Here is an 18,627-nt window from a genome sequence, read left to right as displayed (position 1 = left end):
GAGGGGGAGGCAGGGGGAGGGGACGCGCGGGGACTGGAAGGCGCCCAGGAGCGTTGGGGCCGGTGGAGCGCTCGGAAGCCCGGGTCTGCTCGGCCTCGCCGCTCCCTGGTGCACCACCCCGCCCCGTCCATCCACTCTCCCCTCGGTTCCCTCGCAGTTCAGGCCCCTCTCTTGCCGGACAGTTGCAGTGACCGACGGGTCTGCCCACAGCCCCGGTTCCCGTCGGCCTCGCGTCGGGACCGAGGGAATTTGTTTCAAAATGCAGATCAGGTCCGACCCTTGGCTGGAGACGGGCCGGCTTCCCACCAACCCTCGCAGGGTCAGCACTGGGCCCTCGCCCAGGCCCTGGAGATCTGGCTCCGACTCTCCCTAGTCCCGTGTCCCAGTACTGTCCCCGCACAGGCCTTTTTTCTGTTCCTTCGGCAGCTCTTGGTGTCCTCTGGGGCTTTCTCTGAGTGTCCCTTCTCCCTGGCCTGGAGTCTAGTAAACTGTTCATCCTCCAAATTTTCCCTCAAGTATCACTTCCCCAGAGGAGGCGTCCCTGGTCCCTGACTCCCTGAGTCAGTGCCCCACTTTGAAAACCCTGTGTTCTCTTTCACAACACTTGCCCAACTGCAGTTTTGCATTTATTTAAGAAAGTATTAATGTCTGTCTGTCCTACCAGATAGTAAGGCCCATAAGGAAGAAGACAAATGTTGGGTTTTGCCCTTGGTGCCCTTAAGGCACTCTAGATATTTACTAAATAAATGGGTGCAGGGCTTAGATATATTGAAGAAGGGGGTGTGGATTGTGGTCCCTGACGTCTACCTGTGGGAAATGGAAACCAACCTTTGGAATACTTTTTGTGTACCAGGCTGGATGCTGAAGTGATGCTGTCCAATAGAAAAATAATTCATATCACATGCTCAAAATTTTCTAGTTTCAACATTAAAAAAGAAGTTAAAAGAGACAAGTGCGATTAATTTTAATAATAATGTTTTACTTAACCTAATATATTCCAAAATATTTAGTAGTGCAACATGTGATCCATATTAAATAGTGTTGACAGGATATTTTTCTTTTTTGCACTTAATTTTTAAACTCTGGCATGCATTTTGTGCTTAGGATAGCCCATCTCACTTTGTAGTGGCCACTTCCCAAGTGTTCCATAGCTAGTGGCTGCTATATTGTGCTGTATAGTGCCAGACACTTTATATACCTCATAGTGTTTTATTCCCTCCAGAGTATTTTGAGGGAACTATTTGTATCTGCATTTTACTGATGAAAAAAAAGAATGTAGCTCCTAAAAGTTGTTATCTGCCAGGGATCATCGTAGAGTTCGTGAATGGAGGAGCCAGGACCAGGACCTCCGTTTTGAGTCTAGTTACTCTTTTTATACCTCATGGTAGTGCCAAGGAAGTTATGAGGTACAGGAAGTGGGAACCAAACTTCTTGGAAACAATGGCACCAGTATATAGCATATTCTAGCTCGTTCTATACCAAGGTAAGGTATCTGGATGTATTAGCAGCACCTGCCTTGGTGGCTTAGAAGTACGTACATTTGATGCAGTTGAAGAAAAATACCCTGCAAGACAGTCCTTCTCTAACTCAGTTACCATACCTTGCCCAGCTGCACTAACAGCCCGATCCTGGGAGCTGGGTAGAAAACCTACACCTTGTAGCATTTCAGAGGTGCTGAGAATACTAGGCTTGAGTTTACAGTCTGAGTTCAGTGGTTGCTTATTGAGTATCTACCATGAGGCCAGCACTGTTCCAGGCCAATGGTGACTAGACAGTGAAAGTCGCAGCCTTCATCTTCAAGATGCTTACATTTCTACTTAGAAGGGCGAGTCTGGATCACATCAAATAACTAAATGATGTGCAGCTGGATGTGGTATGGTGAAGAACCAGAATCTGATTTGCTAGAGGCTACAAAGTGGTTGTGTGGCTAAGCTGCATGATGTATTTTTAAGCACAAATTGAATTTGAGCTCTTCTAGTCAGGGCAGTTCCTTATAGTTTACTCAATTCCTATATGAAGGCTGTTTGTTGGTTTATCTTCTTACCTGTCTGACTGCTTAAAGTGTTTGACTTTAGAACCCCATTAGGCATGCTGCTTTAATTTGACTCACTAGAAGATGTTTTTCCAGGCATTGTATTGGCCTCTGCTCTGGAACTGAAATAAAAATAAAAGGTTCTTCCACTAGGAATAATAATAATGATAATAATAATAACAACAACATCTACAGATCTCCCTGATTGCCATCATATACCTTCTCTAATTTTGTCACAATCTGGCAGTGGGTTTGTTTGTTTTTATGCTAGGGAAACATGGTTACAGTTTTTATTTTTTCTTTAAGTCCACACAGCTAGAATTCTGCTAGATATTATGCTCAATGCTTTATATATGTTATCCTGTTGAATGGTCACACAACTTTGTAAGGTAGGTTTGGTTCTCATTCCCATTTTACAGGTAAGGAAGTTGTTAGAACTGAGATCCAAATCCAGGTCTGTTCCATTCCAGAACACAAGCCCCTTAGCATTAACCTGCATTGCCTCACAGTTCAAGCATTGGTAGAAACCTTGAAAACATCTAGTCCAGCCCCTACGTGTAGAGCCCATCCAGAGAGGCTTGTGTTTATGGCAAAGCTGTGCTGCAGAGGGAGGACTGAACCAGAAGTGGGGGCCTAGGTCTTCTTTTGTCTCTAACTGGTGGTGTGATGTGGCCTTGCCAGTGTCTCTGTCCCTTACTTCTCTCCCTTATAAAATTAGAGGGCTTGGCCTAATTATATGAGAACAGTGCTGTGTTGTTGTGGTCACTATTAAAGGAGTTGGACTCACAGCCTGGGATTTCAGTCATAACCCAGGCCTCTTCTCAGCCTACCACCTCCTCTCCCTACTCAGGCTTCATCTCCTTGTGCAACCATGGTAATTTATTGAAGGGAAAAGTTTTTCTCTCTCACTTTTGTTTGTTTGTTTGTTTACGGTACTGGGGATTGAACCAGGGGTGCTTTACCACTGAGTTATATCCCCAGACCTTTTTGTTTTATTTTGAGATAGGGTGTTGCTAAGTTGCTAAGTCTGGCCTCAAACTTGTGATTCTCCTGTCTCAGCCTCCACAGTAAATAGGATTACAAGTGTGTACCACTACATTCATCAGGAAACAGGTTTTTTTGTATGGAGGATTGAACCCAAGGGACACTTAACCCCTGAGCCACACTCCCAACCACTCCCCCACCCTTAAAAATATTTTATTTTGAGACAGGCCTTGCTAAGTTGCTGAGGCTGGCTTTGAACTCATGATCCTCCTGCCTCAGACTCCTGAGCCACTGGGATTACAGGTGTGTGCCACGGTGCCTGGCAGGAAACGTTTTCTTAAAGTTCACCTGTATTTCTGTCTTGGATTCTGTTTCGTCTTATTTCCAAAAGTGGAGGCAAGTAGTCTACAAATCCCTTCTAAACTTTCAGTTATTGTAGTTAAGGATTTGGAAAGGCCTAGATAATGGATAACCCTATCAGTAGTGTTCTTATTCTTTTTTAAAGGCAGTTAGGTCTGGGGAGAGCACAGAGGATATTTGTGGTATGGAATTCTGTGGACACAGCTGTATGTAGGGTACTGTGTTGAAGGCTCGGGGGACAGTTTAGGGGGGAGTAGATACAGGCTTCAGAGTCTTGCCCTCAGGTTGCTCACCTTCCTGGAGCATGGTTTCAATCCTGGGACCCATTAAAATCATCTGGGGAAGTTTTGGGGGATTTTTTTGTTTTTGTTTTTGGTATGTACTAGGGTTTGAACCCGAGCTTCCCACATGCTAGGCAAGGGCTCTGTCACTGAGCTACTTCTTGCCATCCCCTCTTTTTTGATTTTGAGACAGGATCACTTTAAGTTGACCAGGCTGGCCTTGAACTTGCAATCCTATTGCCTTAGCTTCCAAGAAGCTGGGATTACAGGGTGCACCACTGTGCCTGGCTTACTACTAGTCTAGGGTCTGCTTCCCAGACATTCCAACACTGGGGTGGTGTTGGCAAATTCTGAGTCAGGGGTCTGGGCTAAAGGGGTGCTTCTGCATTGGTACTAGCCCCAGAGATGCCCCCGCTGCTGGCATACAGATCCAGTTTTAGTAGCTAGGGAAGACTGCACAGTAATAGAGAGAATAGAGAATCACAGTAATGAGAATCACAGTAATGGGCCCAGTGAAGGGCTGTATGGAGGACTGATGCACAGATGAGGGTGCAGGTAGCTGTTCCTGAGGTAAAGGGGTCAGGAAGCCACAAGGAAGAGTGGTACCTGAGCGGGGCCTGGAAGGCTGGGCAAGATGTTGCCAGCAGAACAAGGCAGGGGGAACTCAGCACTACAAAGGTCTAGGCCAGAAGAACATGGTGTTTGAGGGACAGGTGGCCTGGTGAGACGGACTTTGTGTCTGCGAGGGTGAGTCTGAAAGCTAGTGTCACCCCAAAGCTGTGGTGAAACTGGAGTAAGTTGGATGCTGTCCTGAGCCTCAGCACTATTCTCTAAGCTTGGGAGTGTTACAGGGATGGTCTGCAGGAGGAGAGGAGCCGTGGGGGCTCTTAGGGTAGGAGTTGGGGGAGAAGCCACACAGTATTTGGTTCACACAACCTTCTCTCCACGCTTTTCTCTGTGCAGGTCAGTGGTTTTTAATCATATCAGGTGAGTCCTGAGTTCACATGTCAATACAAAGGAGACCCTCAGCTGCCTGTGGTATGGCGGTTGTGGTGTGGCGGTTCTTCCCTGGATTTCTAGCAGTGGTGTCAGGACCTGAGTCTCTGACCTGGAATCCCCCTCTGCACCTCAGCACATTGTGCTCATGCAGTGTGTGGACTAAGGGAAGTTGAGTCACTTCTCAGATGAGAAGATTGCAGAGGGGAAGCCTCTACTGAGATTGTGTTCTTGATTAGAAAATAGGGTGTGACCTCCAGTTGCCTTCCTGGTGGAGTTGTATTCTGTTGCAGGAAACATAAACCAAACTTACCCATGCCTCCCCCACTGAATCACAAGCCAAAGAACAGAACAAAAAGCACTCATCATCCTTACCCTTAAGGGAGTGGGGGAGGGAGAGGAGCTGGAAGCCTTCTGGCATTCTTCATCCAGAATTCCTTCTCCTGGGAGGAGATCATCTTTCACTTCCTCCCCAAAGATGGGCTCTCCAACCTTCTGGCAGTTCCAGTTCTATGAAGCAGTCACTGTAGGGGTGATTGATAAAGCCCCTGGGACCTTTTGTAATGGTGCTGATTTTATAAGCTCACTTTCCAGAAGCTGCTTAGAGATGGCTCCACTGGAGACACTGCTGTTCTTATTGTCTGTCTCCCCAACTTTGTTGAAAAACAGCTTCATCCTCATACCTCACAGTAGACTCATCTTCAGCTCAGCCTCTTGTTTTGTGGTCTTTTTAACTTTCCAAGTCATCTCTATTTATGTAATGCTTTAAAGGGGAGGGGTGGGGAGGGAACTGGGCGTACAGCTTAGTGGTTGAGGGCTTGCCTGGCATTTGAGTCCCTGGGTTGAATCCCTAGCACAAAACAAACAAATAAATAAATAAAGAGGGTGGGAGGGAGAAGAGCTGTGAAATCCTGGCCATTTGCTATTGAACTACAGTCCTGCTGAATGGTGGAATGAGAGGCTATTTATAATCCTGAGAATTTTGCAATGTTATTGAATTGCTTCGACCTAATTTCCACTTCCTTTATAAAATGAAAATGAAAAGAGTAAGCAAGCACGTGCTCGAAGGGTTCCCTACAAGGAAAACCTTTATCCTAGGAATATTAATTATCTGAGAAATATTACTCTATTCTCATACCTCCTAAGGTTTCCATAGAGAGAAAAGCAGAAGATATTTCCCTCTTTGTTTTAACAAAGTCAGGGGTGCTAAGACTGATTCTCAAGTAAAATTTGTTCTAATGTTAGAAAACAAAATTATAAACATGGAAATACTATGTGGTTGTGTTATAAGGTGTGGGCCTTCTGCAAAACTGAAGCAGCTGCAAAGGTCCCCTTCACTCGTATACTTAAAATCATGCCAGAAAGACTTCATACACGTTACTCAGACTAATAGGCATGAGTTTATTAGAAGGGATAGGAAAGGGGAAAAGGGGACGCTCTCAGAGGAGAGGGGTGACATGCCTGTCCTGCCCTCCTCTTTTATTGGGGGTCCCAGGGAAGTTTCCAGAAAGTTCTACCCAGGTTTACCTCTTGATTTTTGATTGACAGCAGGATGAAATCAGGCTTTCAAGACCCTGCTGTGCATGACAACTCTAGATCACTTTGGCCCATGCTGATCAGTTCTGATTGGAACCTGTTCTTACAGATTTTATGGTTAATGGGAATTATCTTTAAATCCCTGAGTTCTGGAATCTGGTTTGTGTAAGGATCACAAAAGTCTCCCCTTCACGATAACCTGTATTCTTTTTACCTGGCATTTTGGGCCTGCATTTCTCCTGCAGATTATTTGCAAAGGAATGTAACATATCCTGTTAACTTAAACCAGACAGGGCTGCAGGTAAATTGTTTTTTTAAAAACTGCATGTGGGGTTCAGCACAGTGGACCCACTTTACAGAATTATTCCCTTTACCTCATGCTCCCATCACTCACCTCTGTCTGTTCCCTGCCAGCTGGAAGGCAGTGGGACACAGAGGTACAAGAGTAGAACTATTCGAACATTTCCCTTGGGAAGCAGACCTGGTTCCTAGGAGCCATTGTGTTTGTGCACCTTCACTGTTCACCAGGTGCCATGCTAGTTCATGAGACCATCCAGCTATACCTGACATGGAGGAGGAGCTAGGGAACGGGAGAGCTATGTCGGTGTCTTGTTGAGTGTGACAGGGCTGTTCACAGAAGCAGGGACAGAGGCCCCTATCCTATTTAGCTTTGCTGGGAAAGGTAGAGAAAGCTAAGGATGTTACAAAGAGAAGGTACCATCTGAGCTGAACTTTGAAGCTTGGCTAGGGGCATCTCTGGTAGTCAGTGAAGGAAGAAAATGTGCAGAGGTACAGAAGAGAACATGGCCTGCCTGTAGAAATCACAGGTGGTCCAGGGAAAAGGCTGACTAGATTGCAGACTGAACACTGCATGAAGTAATGTTTTTAGGCCATCAAGGACCTTTCTGCTACAACAGAGAACCCTTATCATACAGGTCTCTTAGCGTCATTGTGCTTTAACTTTAGATACACAAACCAGAAGTCTCTACAGAGTACCTGCTGCGGATTAGGTACAAAGCTATCTGCTTTCACATGACTTTCCAAAAACACCAGACCACCCGGGATCAAATTCTGGCTGTGCCACTTAACTAACTATGTGACCCTCAAAATGCTACTTCACTTTTCTGTCTGTATGGTGGGGATAACAACACACCATACAGGGTGCATCATGGATTAAGTGAATCAATATATGTATAGCCCTTAGAGCAGTGCTGAGCATTGTGTAATTGTTACCTAGCTAGTGTCATCATCAAAGGAAGTACTACTGTGTAGAGGGAAGAGAACTGTGGTGTCAAGACCTAACCTTGATACCCAGTTCTTATGTGATGGACTGTTTGGTTTCTTTGGAGGAGAGCATGAAAGGAGATACATTGACAAGGAATTTCTCAACCCCTCTGAACTTTGTTTGCCTCACCTGTAAAATAGGAATGTTTTTCAGGGTTCTTGTGAGATCAACTATAAAATGCTATAACATGAGTACTTCAAAGTCACCGTATAACTGATCTGTTTGCAACAAGCCAGACTTATCTAAGTGGGTTTTGCTCTCATCAGTTTAGTGTTAATTAGGTGCGTACTCAGTGTCATTATCTTATGCTAGTGATGTTGCTCTATTTTATTACCTCCACTTCAGAATTCTTCAGAGCTTGGGGTCAGTCTAGGTCTTTGGCTTTTTAGTTTCAGCAAACAGAAACACAGACTAGCTTAATTTAAGGAGTTGTGATGATAGAATGTCAGGAATATCAGGTAGCCCAAGCATAGGAAGTACAGCCATGGAATCTGGAAAGTCTCTAGGCAGGGCTTTTTCCAACTCTTTAGTCCCAGCAGCCGTGGCAGGGCTAGGGATAGTGTCGTGCAGCCCAGGTAGGCTGCCTGGGGTTTCTGGGAGAATGGGAGCTTGTTAATATCTTTTGGGTAATCTGGGTTGTTGCAGAGCTCTGACTTAACATGGGTGTGAGTTTTCAGAACTGCTAAGAACCATTCAGTGCTAGCTTTAACAAATGATGAGACATCCCAGGGAATGTCATGTGGGACCAAGGAGAAAGTATATCTATAAAGTACTGAGCTTTAGCTTATTTTTCTCCAAAGATAGAATTCAGAAAGGGGTTTTTAAAAATATGCAGTTTCTTAAATTAGGAGTTTCACTTTTCTTTTTCTTTTTTTGGTTAAGGACTTTACAATGGTATCTTCATTTGGATTTTTTAAGTTCTGCTTTACAATCATGGACTTAGACTCTGAAGCACTTGAGACATGCTTTAGTTCTACACTAGAGAACTACAGTTCTGCTGCTGTAGAAGAAAATGGAGACTTGGGTAAAGGGACCTGAACACAGTGTGAGGGAACTAGGATTAGGTCCCAAGTCCTGGGGCTGTAAATCCAGTTGCTTTCCTCAGCGTAGAGAGTCATCCCAGCCTAGTGCTCTCTATTCCTACCCTGTCTACTTATTTTTAAAAGAAGAAACCAAACTAAGTAACAAATGATCTAAAAAGCCATGCTGTACAAGGCATGTGTGAGGTACAGAAACAGGCACCACTCCTCTATGGTGATGGAAACCAGAAAGAGGTGGCCTTTGAAAGGACAAGAAGGAGGTTCCAGAGTATTTTGGGGGGTAATGAAATGTCCAGTATCTTACTGGAGGTAGTTGTAGGGAGGTCTGTGTTTTTGTGTTTCTACTATGTATATGTGTACACACACACACACACATATATTCTTAAGCATGTGACATTTTATTGTATGTAAATGTATCTCAGTTTTTAGAAATGACCTCACTACTGTGTAGTCCTGCCACCCAATTACAGCAGACGGACAGTAAGCATAGGAGCCCACCTTCAGCACCCAGAGTCCCAGCACCACACCTAGCGTGAGAACTTCCTGCCTTGCCCTGGCTTTGGAGCAGAGCCTTTCAGCTGGAAGTTACACTAATGAGTCAGTTTGTTTTCAGAGGTGTATTGTGTGTTAGGCACATAAATCCACACGAAAAGTTCTGCGTGGAGCTGCAGAAGTTGTGGAAGCTTTGGGGGCCATCAGGTCAGCCCATTTCAAAACCTTTAGCCTTGATTCACAGTGAACAGGAATTCAGGCCTGCTGAGGGGAGGAGGAAGAGCCCTGGCCAAGTCAGCTCCCAAGTTCTGTCTCTCCTTCGCCACTTACTAACTGGGCATTCTTGGCTGAACTGAACTCTGAGCTTTTCTTTCATCATCTTCAAATGGGGATAATAGCCCTATTCTGCCTACTGCGTGGGCTACACTCAACAAAATAAATGAAAGCATTCTGAAAACCACTTATTTGACATGGCCAAGTCTTGGAAATGCTCATATGACATCTGGCTTCTGAAATAGCCCACCCTGATCAGGAAATGGTTGTGAAAGCCTCCATCTTTCTGAAGCCTGTAGGTGTGTAGGGAATGGGGTTTTACCCCTTTTCACCAAGGAGATTTGTAGGTGCTAGGCTGTGAGAACCATCATCTGTTTGGGCTGAAAAATTGGTAGCACACATGAATTAACAGCTTAGCAACATCTATGCTGCATGTACCAGGAGAGGCAGGCGGTCCCCATTAGTGAGGCATGAAATGCGGGTGAGTGGCTCAACCTTGAGATGCAGAAAGGTCTTTTTCATTAGGAGAGCGGCCTCTCCTGAATCTGTAGGCAGGCAGTGTAAATATACATTGAAATAATCCATCAGCCAAGGCTTCCCTTCGTCAGACCTTGGAGAGAGATTCTAGCTACTGCTTAGAATACCACTAAGCGATCAGAGTTGCCTAGGATACCAGTCACATGGGCCCATCTCCCAGACTTGCTTAAAATGATTTATTTTCCTTTATTTTAGAGAGAAGTGGGGGAGGGGGGGTCAGAGGTACTTCCAAAGCTTTGTCCTCCCATAGAAGGGCCTTTGTGTGAAAGCATCCTTCCCGCTTCCCTGCGCCTAAGCCCTCAGCAGCCCTTGCCCTTGGCAGTAGGGACTAAAATAGCATTTCCTGTCCCAGTTCTCTTCCCCATTTTCTGAACTCTGCATCATCCTACGCAGAGGAGGTGCCTCATTGTGTCCTTTGAGGGGGATGGAGTGGCAGTAAGTAGTGGCAATAAGTAGGAAGGAGACCAGAGAGTGTGTGGTTGGGCCCTCCTGAACTGGGGTCTTTCTAGGATGCTGCTGAACAGAAGTAGCCTGGCTTCTTCAGCCAACCACTCGACCAAGAGGAGCCTGTCTGTTCTGGTCCGTCTTGGAGCATGTGCTTTTCTATCCCGAGGTCCCAAGACAGGAATTTGTGGAAAATTTGCTCTTCTACCACCAAATCCTCTTGACCCTTCAACTGAAGTGTCACATTGGCAGATATTGCTACTGGCTGAACCGTAGGTGGTAAATAGGTTTGTCCCAGTTCTTTTGCTGATTTAATCTGAAGAGACAAAGGCCTAAGGAGAGCTTTGGTATGATTTAGAAAAATGCAAACCAAGTAGTTCCATATGTGACTTCAAAGAGTATCTCCAAAATAGATAACAAGAATGAAAATGAAGGCATACTCTGATTTTTTCCTTCTTCCCTGTTCTTTCTCCCCAGGCAGCCGTGTCTGTGTGTGTGTGTCTTAGAGAAGTAGGGCCCACTGGGAACGATGCCACCACCATCTGACATCGTCAAAGTGGCCATCGAGTGGCCAGGTGCTAATGCCCAGCTCCTTGAAATTGACCAGGTATGCTCCAGAAATGAGATGCAGCGCTGCAAGTAAAGGGATCTGGGTGTGTGTGGCAGAGGGTGTCTTTAGGCCTAAAGGATAAGGACGGCAACAGAAAGACTGAGCTTTCCGCCTGGCCCCACAAGGAAGGTGGGTCACAGTTTGAAAGAGGCTTTCTCCTCAACAAAAGCTGTCAGGAAATTATTCCCGCGCCCCAACCTGGTCCTGCTTGGCAGCTCCTCTCAGAGCCTGGCACAACTAGCACATGATTGCTGGTAAAGGATCTCCCTCTCTCTCTTTTTCTTTCAGAAACGGCCCCTAGCATCCATCATTAAGGAGGTTTGTGATGGGTAAGTTAAAACTTCTTGTTCTGGGTAAAGTCTAAAGAGCACCAAGTCTAAAGGGACTTTGCAGGGTATCCAGTTGGCAGTCCCTCGTGTGGGCTCTTGTGGGCTGTTGTCTTACCAAGAAAGAGTGCTTGATGAGGCTTCCTTGAGGCTGCTGTGAATCTTCATTTGCTCTCCCAGGTGCAGGAGTGTTCCATGGAGGTCCTGGAAGGGTCTAAGGCCCACCCTCAGTGGTGTGCACTTCCTTTTGTTACCCTTTACCAAAGGCGGAGGAGGTTATTTTTCAACCTCTCAACCTAAAGCTTTGTTTTAATTCCACTGTGGTCCAAACAAGACACCTAATCCCTTAAGCAATTCTATTGAAAGTTATTTATTTGCAGCTTCTGGATAGGCCCAAAGGAATGACCAAGTAAGATACGACGTTTTCTTTTGTGTAGGTGGTCGTTGCCAAACCCGGAGTACTACACCCTGCGATATGCAGATGGTCCCCAGCTCTACATCACAGAACAGGTTTGTACAGGGAGGACTGAAGCAGTGCAGGTCTTAATATCCAGGTAGCTCCATTTCTTGGGTAAAGCATTATTCCCTGGGCAAAAGAGACAGCGCCAGTCCTGCTCTCCTCCAGTGACTGGGAAAAAGTGAATTTGACTTCTGAGAGCCCAGGGTGCTTGAAGAGGCTCTCAGAAGGAACAAGCAAGAGGAGAAAGCCTGGCTGAAGAGCATCAGTGTCAGTTAAAGTCATCCCTCAGTATCCACAAGGGACTGGTTCTAGGACCTCAGGGATATCGAAACCTGTGGATGCTCAGAAGGCACCGTATTTGCATATGACTAGGCAATCCTCTCATACTATTTTTTTTTTTTTTTCCAATATAAGAGATCCAACCCAGGGATGCTTTGCCACTGAACCATATGCTCAGTCCTTTTTACTTTTTATTTTAAGATTGGGTCTCACTAAGTTGCTCAAGCTGGCCTCAAATTTGTGATCCTCCTTCATCAGCTTCCCAAGGAGCTGGAATTATAGACACATGCCACCATGCCTGGCCATACCACTCATACTTGAAATCATCTGTAGATGAATTATAATACTTAACACAAAGGCAACACTGTGAATAGGTGTTATACTATGCTGTTTAGAAAATAATGACAAGGAAAAAAATCCCACTGTTCAGAATTTCTATTGTTCCAATTATCCATGGATGTGGAACCTGTGGGAAGGAGAACTGACTAGACTTTAAAGATGACCAGAAGTTCCTGTCGGTTCTGGTTGCTTATGCTATTTTGATATAGTATCTTCATTGTTTTTTGTCTTGTTTTTTCTTTGCTTTCCAGACTCGCAGTGACATTAAGAATGGGACAATCTTACAATTGGCTATATCTCCGGTAAGTATTCTTCCCTCTTTAAGGGTTTATTAATTTAACAGTCATGAGCACCACAGGCCAGACTGACCCAGAACCTAGGACTGTGGCAATTAAAAGTAGATCTTTGCTCTCACAGCCTCCTGACAGCAAACAAACGAATAGGATGTACCTCTCCCAAGGGTCTCAGGAGGGAGTTGCTAAGGGAACTGTGGGAACTCAGAGAGGGACCACCTTCTCAGCCTGAGGGTTTCCAGAAAGCCTTCCCAGAGAACGGGACACAGCTGAGATGCTAAAGGATAAGCTAGAATTGCCAGAAAAAGAAGAAAATGAAAGTTTCCAAGCAGAGAAGTCAGGATGTCAGAGTACAGAGGTGTGTTCGGGAAGGTGGCTGAAGGCCTGTGGCATTCACTGGAAAGCCAGGTACTGAAGCTCTTGCATGTCCTGCCCACGGTCCACTAGAAGGAAGTGGTGACACTGGAGGATTTTAGGATGGAAGGTACATTCTACTTAGATTTAAATTTTAGAGGGACGACTTTCGTGACAGTGTGGAAGATGGGCTAAAAGAAGGAAGGCTGGTGGGAGGATGAGCACCTCAGAGGCTGGTGAGGAGCATTAGCATCCCAGTGAGGCCATTGATCATGAAGGGACCTGAGAAATACTCACGAGACAACCCTGATGACTATGGTGAAAAACTGGATATAGACGGCAAAGGGAGAATCCAAGATGACCCCTGACTTCTGCAAGAGCAGCCCTTAAAAGTAACTAAAAAAGCCACCGGAAGAGAAGAAAGAAAACCTGGAGCGTGAAGTGACTCAGGAGCTGAAGGCAGGGGAGAGAGTCAGGATGGGGGAAGGTGTGGTTTACAGTTTGTAATAAGCAGAGAGGGAAGGTACACTGAGAACAGACCTGGGAGGTCAGGCGCACATAAGATCTTCATGAAACTGTTCCGGCCAGGTTTGCTGGCATATGCCTATAATCCTAGCAACTCAGGAGGTAGAGGCAGGAAGATCACAAGTTTGAGACCAGCCTCATCAACTCAGCAAGGCCTTAAGCAATTTAGCAAGATCCTGTTTCAAAACAAAAAATAAAAGGGCAGTGATTAAGCACTCCTGGGTTTTTCAATACCGAGTTTAAAAAAAGAAGTGAGAAACAGTTCTGCTGGGAAGAGATGGTGGCCAGATTAGTGGACTGAATAAAAGGTAAGAAGGTTAAGACCTGGAGTCACCGCTGTATTAAAAGGCTTGATTTTAAAAGGAAGTAGCTGGAGAAGGCAGTAACTCAAGGAGGATGTGTAGTCAAAAAGATGTGCTTTTCAAAAAACAGGTAAAAGGTTAATATGTTTCAGAAATCATAGTTTGACAAAGATCTAGTGGAAGGTCTCTCTCCTACTTTGGACACCATCTACCTAGTTCTCCACCTTTCTGACCCTTTGAGGCTGTTGATTTCCTTTGCAGTTTTTTGTGTCCTTGAGATGGTGTTAAGATGGGAGAGAGGAAGACTGAAGGTGCAGGAAGGAGTGGGTAATTAACAGAACAGGACCTTCCTACATCAGGACACTGAGGACCTAAAACCCAGTTGGAGGGAACCACCCTGAGTGCCAGTCCCACGAAAAAGACCTCCCAGGGGTGCAGCTTTGGTCACATTTGTAGAAGGGCTGCCAGGAAATTAAGGGTGTGATGGAGCCTTTTTTCACGGTGAGGGAGAGCCTCGTCCACCTGAGAGGAGGGGGGTGTGTGAAGGGAGACCACCGAACACTGAATGCCTGTTTTTGATAATGGTTTGTGTATGTCATGTTATTTAATACTAATAGCAATGAGATTGGCCTATTTTGCAGACAGGGACATGAGGACTTAGATTGAATAACTTGCCACTTGTCACACAACTAAAAAGTAGTCCCAGCTGGCTCTTTCCCTGTGTGACTGTGGGCCGGTTTTTTCACTGTCGTGTTTTTCTGCCTTCTCTCCTGAGCTCTTCTCAGCTTAAGAACTTCATTCTCCCCTCCTAAACTCTGCTAATTGAACATGACAGTTTGGGAGTTACTTTTCTGGAAGTACCAAAGCATTTTACAGACCTCTCGCATGGAGTAGTTGACTTTCCCAGAAGCTCATCTCTCTGGAGCAGGAGCCCAGAAATGCTGTCTCTGGGGGAAAATTGACATTTGGGTTGGAAGTTTCTAAGTGTGATGCAGACCAGTTCTCTTCAAATTGCTCTATCCTGTGACCTTTTCTTGTGGAGCGCATTCTCTCTACCGTAGGATTTGGAGGATTTGTGTGTCACTGAGAGCGCTATGCTGCTCTGGGCCCTCTTCAACAGTACGAGAGGAGAGGCAAGGGGAGGGAGAGGGGCTTGACTCTAGCTGGTCGCCGAATGGGGCTTCAGTCACTTTTAACAGCGTGAGGGAAAGGACGGGGGGCGTATTGGCTCTCCAAACTCTTCCTTCCCAGCAGAGAGGGTTAGATTTTAAAAACATAGAATGATGAGGTGAGACTGTGAACTTGTTAAATCGAGCACAAGGAAAGAGGGGTGAGCTCACGGAGAAGAGGGATTGAACTGTGGCTGGTGGCAAGAAGGCAGGTCCCACTAGGAAAAGTTGGTGTGGCAGAGGGAGTGGTGTCTTTACCAGCATCATTTTCCAAAGCTGTTTTGAAGTTGTTGGTCTCTGACTCCTTGGATTCTTTGTTTTCCTAGGACTGTTACTGTGGGGAATGATCATATGGACTTTGAGGCAAAGTTTTTTAAGAAAAAATATCAGGCTCATTACATTTTAGGATTAAAAGAGACCTTAAAGATCATCAGATCAGTTCACCACCCAGTGTGCGAGTTCCTTCTATAGCATATCTGACAGATGGTCGTCCAGGTTCTCATCGATTGCTTCTAGTGATAGGGAGTTAGTTCCTCCGAGAAACCTCTTCTGCTGTTTGACAACATTAATTAACAGAAAACTCCTATTAAACCAGTGTCTGTTTCTCTTGCATCTTGCCATAGTAAGTAGATCTCCCAGATCTCTCTGTATTTCCTTGGTAGGGCTGTTTTTGTTTAAAAATCCATAGACCAAGGTGATACAGAAAAGGCACAGATAACTGCAGATTGGTCTCAGCTTGCTGCATGCTGGAACTCCCTGGCTGATCCTGTGAACATATATTCAGCAGTGTGAAAAACTAACTCTGCTGGGGGCTCGGATGTCTACAGAAAAGCCCCTGTGAGCTCTCCACAGAGCACTCACCTGCCACAAGGAGCAGATGGCATGTATTTTGTCCCTGGTCCCCTAGTCCCGGGCTGCACGCCAGCTGATGGAGAGGACCCAGTCATCCAGCATGGAGACCCGGCTGGATGCGATGAAGGAACTGGCCAAGCTCTCGGCTGACGTGACTTTTGCCACCGAGTTCATCAACATGGACGGCATTGTTGTGCTGACGAGGCTCGTGGAAAGTGGAACCAAGCTCTTGTCTCAGTGAGTATTACCACTGTCGTCTTCTAAGGGATTTCAAAGGCTTTACCACACTGCAGGGCCTCCCGTTCTCATTTTACTGAGTGAGGTAAGAGTTTATCACCACCTCTGCACACAGAGCAGTGTGCCGGACACTAGAGTCCACACGGAGAGGGCTGAGTCACCGTTGTGATCCTACATCTCAGACCTGGCTGTGCTCTCACAAATTAAGTAACAGTACAAAACGGTACTATGCCAAGGGACTGTCAAAACAGGGACCACAGAAGCCAAGAAGGAAGAGATCTGCCCATGACAGACCTGCTAATGTATGGGACATGCTTGGCTTGATGAGGGGTAGTGATCAGACCAGACTGCCCCTTGTCTCCCAGGATGGATGACTGTTTTAACAGCTCTCTGCCTGCCTCCCTCCTTCTCCAGTCACCTCCCACCCTGTCCCCATGTGAGAACGCAAGCACACCACCTTCCTTCATGTCTGCCACAGCTTTCCCCTACCATTAGCCATCTCCTGCCACACTTTCCTAGGGAGCAGGAGATCCAGAACTCCGCCTCACCACGAGATCTCTACAGTCCTCCAGAGTTAGGCAGATGTGGTGGGGAGCCATGCCTGTGATCAGCAGTGAAGGACAGATGCTTGGGTTTCCAGCTAAGCCTGCGGAGCCTGAGCTGGCATACAGGGAGTCAGAAATCTTCTCTCAGGCGATGGATCAGCTTCTGAAATTCCTTGTCAAACTGAGAGACTAATCATAGGTATTTGTTGTAAGTCTTCATCTTCCAGCTGCATTAGAGTCCTAAAGCCTTCGGCTGCCGTAAGCACTGACGCAGGAGTTCTGCAGCCTCCTGAGAGTAGAGGGTAGACCAGCCTTAATTTCCACCTCTTCAAAATGGGGATAACGCCAGCCTTCCGGTAGCAGTCTGAGGAGTATTACGGTTAATGTGTCTGAACATGCCTGGTAAACGGGAAGATGGTTTGCTAACTAGAGATCGCTGTACAGGTGCATGGGGGATTAAATGTGTAAGGGGAAACAAAAGAAAGAACAGTTGAGTCCTTACTCTGTACCAGAACTACTGTAACACTCTGTGTACAGCATCCACTGCCTTCACCACTACCCTGGGAGCCTAACTCAATTTTACAGAGGACAGAGTTGAACTTTGAGAAAATAAAATGTCCATGTTAGTAAATTGTTAAGCAGGCACTGAACCCACATCCAGGCCTTGGGCTCTTTCTCTTGCACCCTGCTGCCTTTTGGCCTGAAGGTTAACATGGGACATAAGATCTGATGTCTTTTTTTGTTTTGGGAAATAGATGAGTGATTCTGTGTCCCTGAGACGAAGCAACACAGAGAAGGCAAGCCCAGTCACCCAGCTACACTTTCTCCCCTGACGATAGAGACCTGGGCTGACTCTGCTCCACATCTGGCTGGGTGTGCATGCAGGCAGTTACAGCTCCTTCAGCTGATTTTCCCTGGGGTGTTTACATTGAAATCTGTCCCTTTTGTGCCTGCCTTCACACTTGTGTTCCGGATCTGAATCTTTGTATTATTTTGTGTGTGTGTGTGTGTGTTGCACATGTCTCAGCTACAGTGAGATGCTGGCATTCACCCTGACTGCCTTCTTAGAGCTCATGGACCATGGCATTGTCTCCTGGGACATGGTTTCAATCACCTTTATTAAGCAGGTGAGGCCTCCAAAATCCTGTCTCTCTCTTCTCCCTCAGTTGCCAGTTACCCTCTGGGCTTAAGGGGAGATACAGGCAGTACAGCCTCTACACTGTGGTGAGGACCAGCTTTGTATTCCCTGGGGCCAGATTTTTTCATCATCAAGCTCTGATCTTTTTTTGACTCCTCATAAATTTACACCATGTTCCTCAACTTACAATGGGTTCCAACCTGCTGAGCCCTTTGTAAGTTGAAAATATTATACAGCCAAAATGCGCTTAATATGCTGAATCTGCTGAACATCAGAATCTAGCAACACAGTACACTGTAAAGATTTAGTTATTTACCTAATGATCATGTGACTGACTGGAAGCTGTGGCAACTTGCTTCCATTGCCCGGTGCTATGAGAGAGAGAGAGTACTGTCATTGCTAGCCCAGGGAAAGATCAAAGTTCAAAGTTTACTTCTTTTGAATGCATATCACTTTTGCACCATTGAAAAATCGAAAAATCATACTTTGAATCATTGTAAGTCAAGGGCTGTGTATTCTCAGGGCCTGTGTTGAAAAGGGGGCCAGCATCTCAGAACTGAATATGGTCCAAGTAGAATTGGTTGTCATTGAGACTCAGAATAAACCAACCAGTTTACTGGTGCTGTCCGAGTGTTCTTACCCTCTCCCTCTTGGTTCTCCCTTCTCTTTGAAAAAGAAAATGTGCATTTCATTTGCAAATTTGCCTTCTATTTACAAATCTGCAAGCTAGCCTGTTTGAATTGTCAGATTGAAGACTGTGGGTAGAAGGAGGGTACTTCCAGTTTTACCCTCCTTTCTTCTACCAGAGGGGTCGGTGTCAATTCAGAAAACTGAACTACAGCCAATGAATAATATATCCGCTGACCTAGAATTTCCCCCATTATTGGCTTGGGACATTGGGAACTTCCAAACACTGGAGGCATTTGGGCAAAAGTGAA

At 45.8% G+C, this 18,627-nt stretch overlaps 1 protein-coding gene across 4 annotated transcripts in view; it reads left to right on the top strand.

Moving 5' to 3' along the window:
• The window catches only part of Elmo2 (engulfment and cell motility 2), a 39,315-nt gene that overhangs the window by 323 nt on the left and 20,365 nt on the right, over positions 1 to 18,627 (top strand). For 3 of the 4 annotated variants that reach the window (XM_015479115.2, XM_048810779.1, XM_048810780.1), the window contains exons 2-7: positions 10,738 to 10,867; positions 11,159 to 11,199; positions 11,634 to 11,706; positions 12,526 to 12,576; positions 15,825 to 16,006; positions 17,579 to 17,678. In XM_015479115.2, the coding sequence (XP_015334601.1) occupies positions 10,790 to 10,867; positions 11,159 to 11,199; positions 11,634 to 11,706; positions 12,526 to 12,576; positions 15,825 to 16,006; positions 17,579 to 17,678 (525 nt within the window). In that variant the 5' untranslated portion in view covers positions 10,738 to 10,789. Of the gene's footprint in view, positions 1 to 10,737; positions 10,868 to 11,158; positions 11,200 to 11,633; positions 11,707 to 12,525; positions 12,577 to 15,824; positions 16,007 to 17,578; positions 17,679 to 18,627 lie in introns of those variants that run through there. The other variant, XM_048810781.1, reaches the window with a different exon arrangement.

The sequence above is a fragment of the Marmota marmota genome, unplaced genomic scaffold, assembly GCF_001458135.2.
Source record: "Marmota marmota marmota unplaced genomic scaffold, marMar, whole genome shotgun sequence".
In the NCBI taxonomy this organism is placed as follows: Eukaryota; Metazoa; Chordata; class Mammalia; order Rodentia; family Sciuridae; genus Marmota; species Marmota marmota.
Note: the sequence above shows the minus strand (reverse complement) of the source record. Positions and strands in the feature narration are given on the sequence as shown.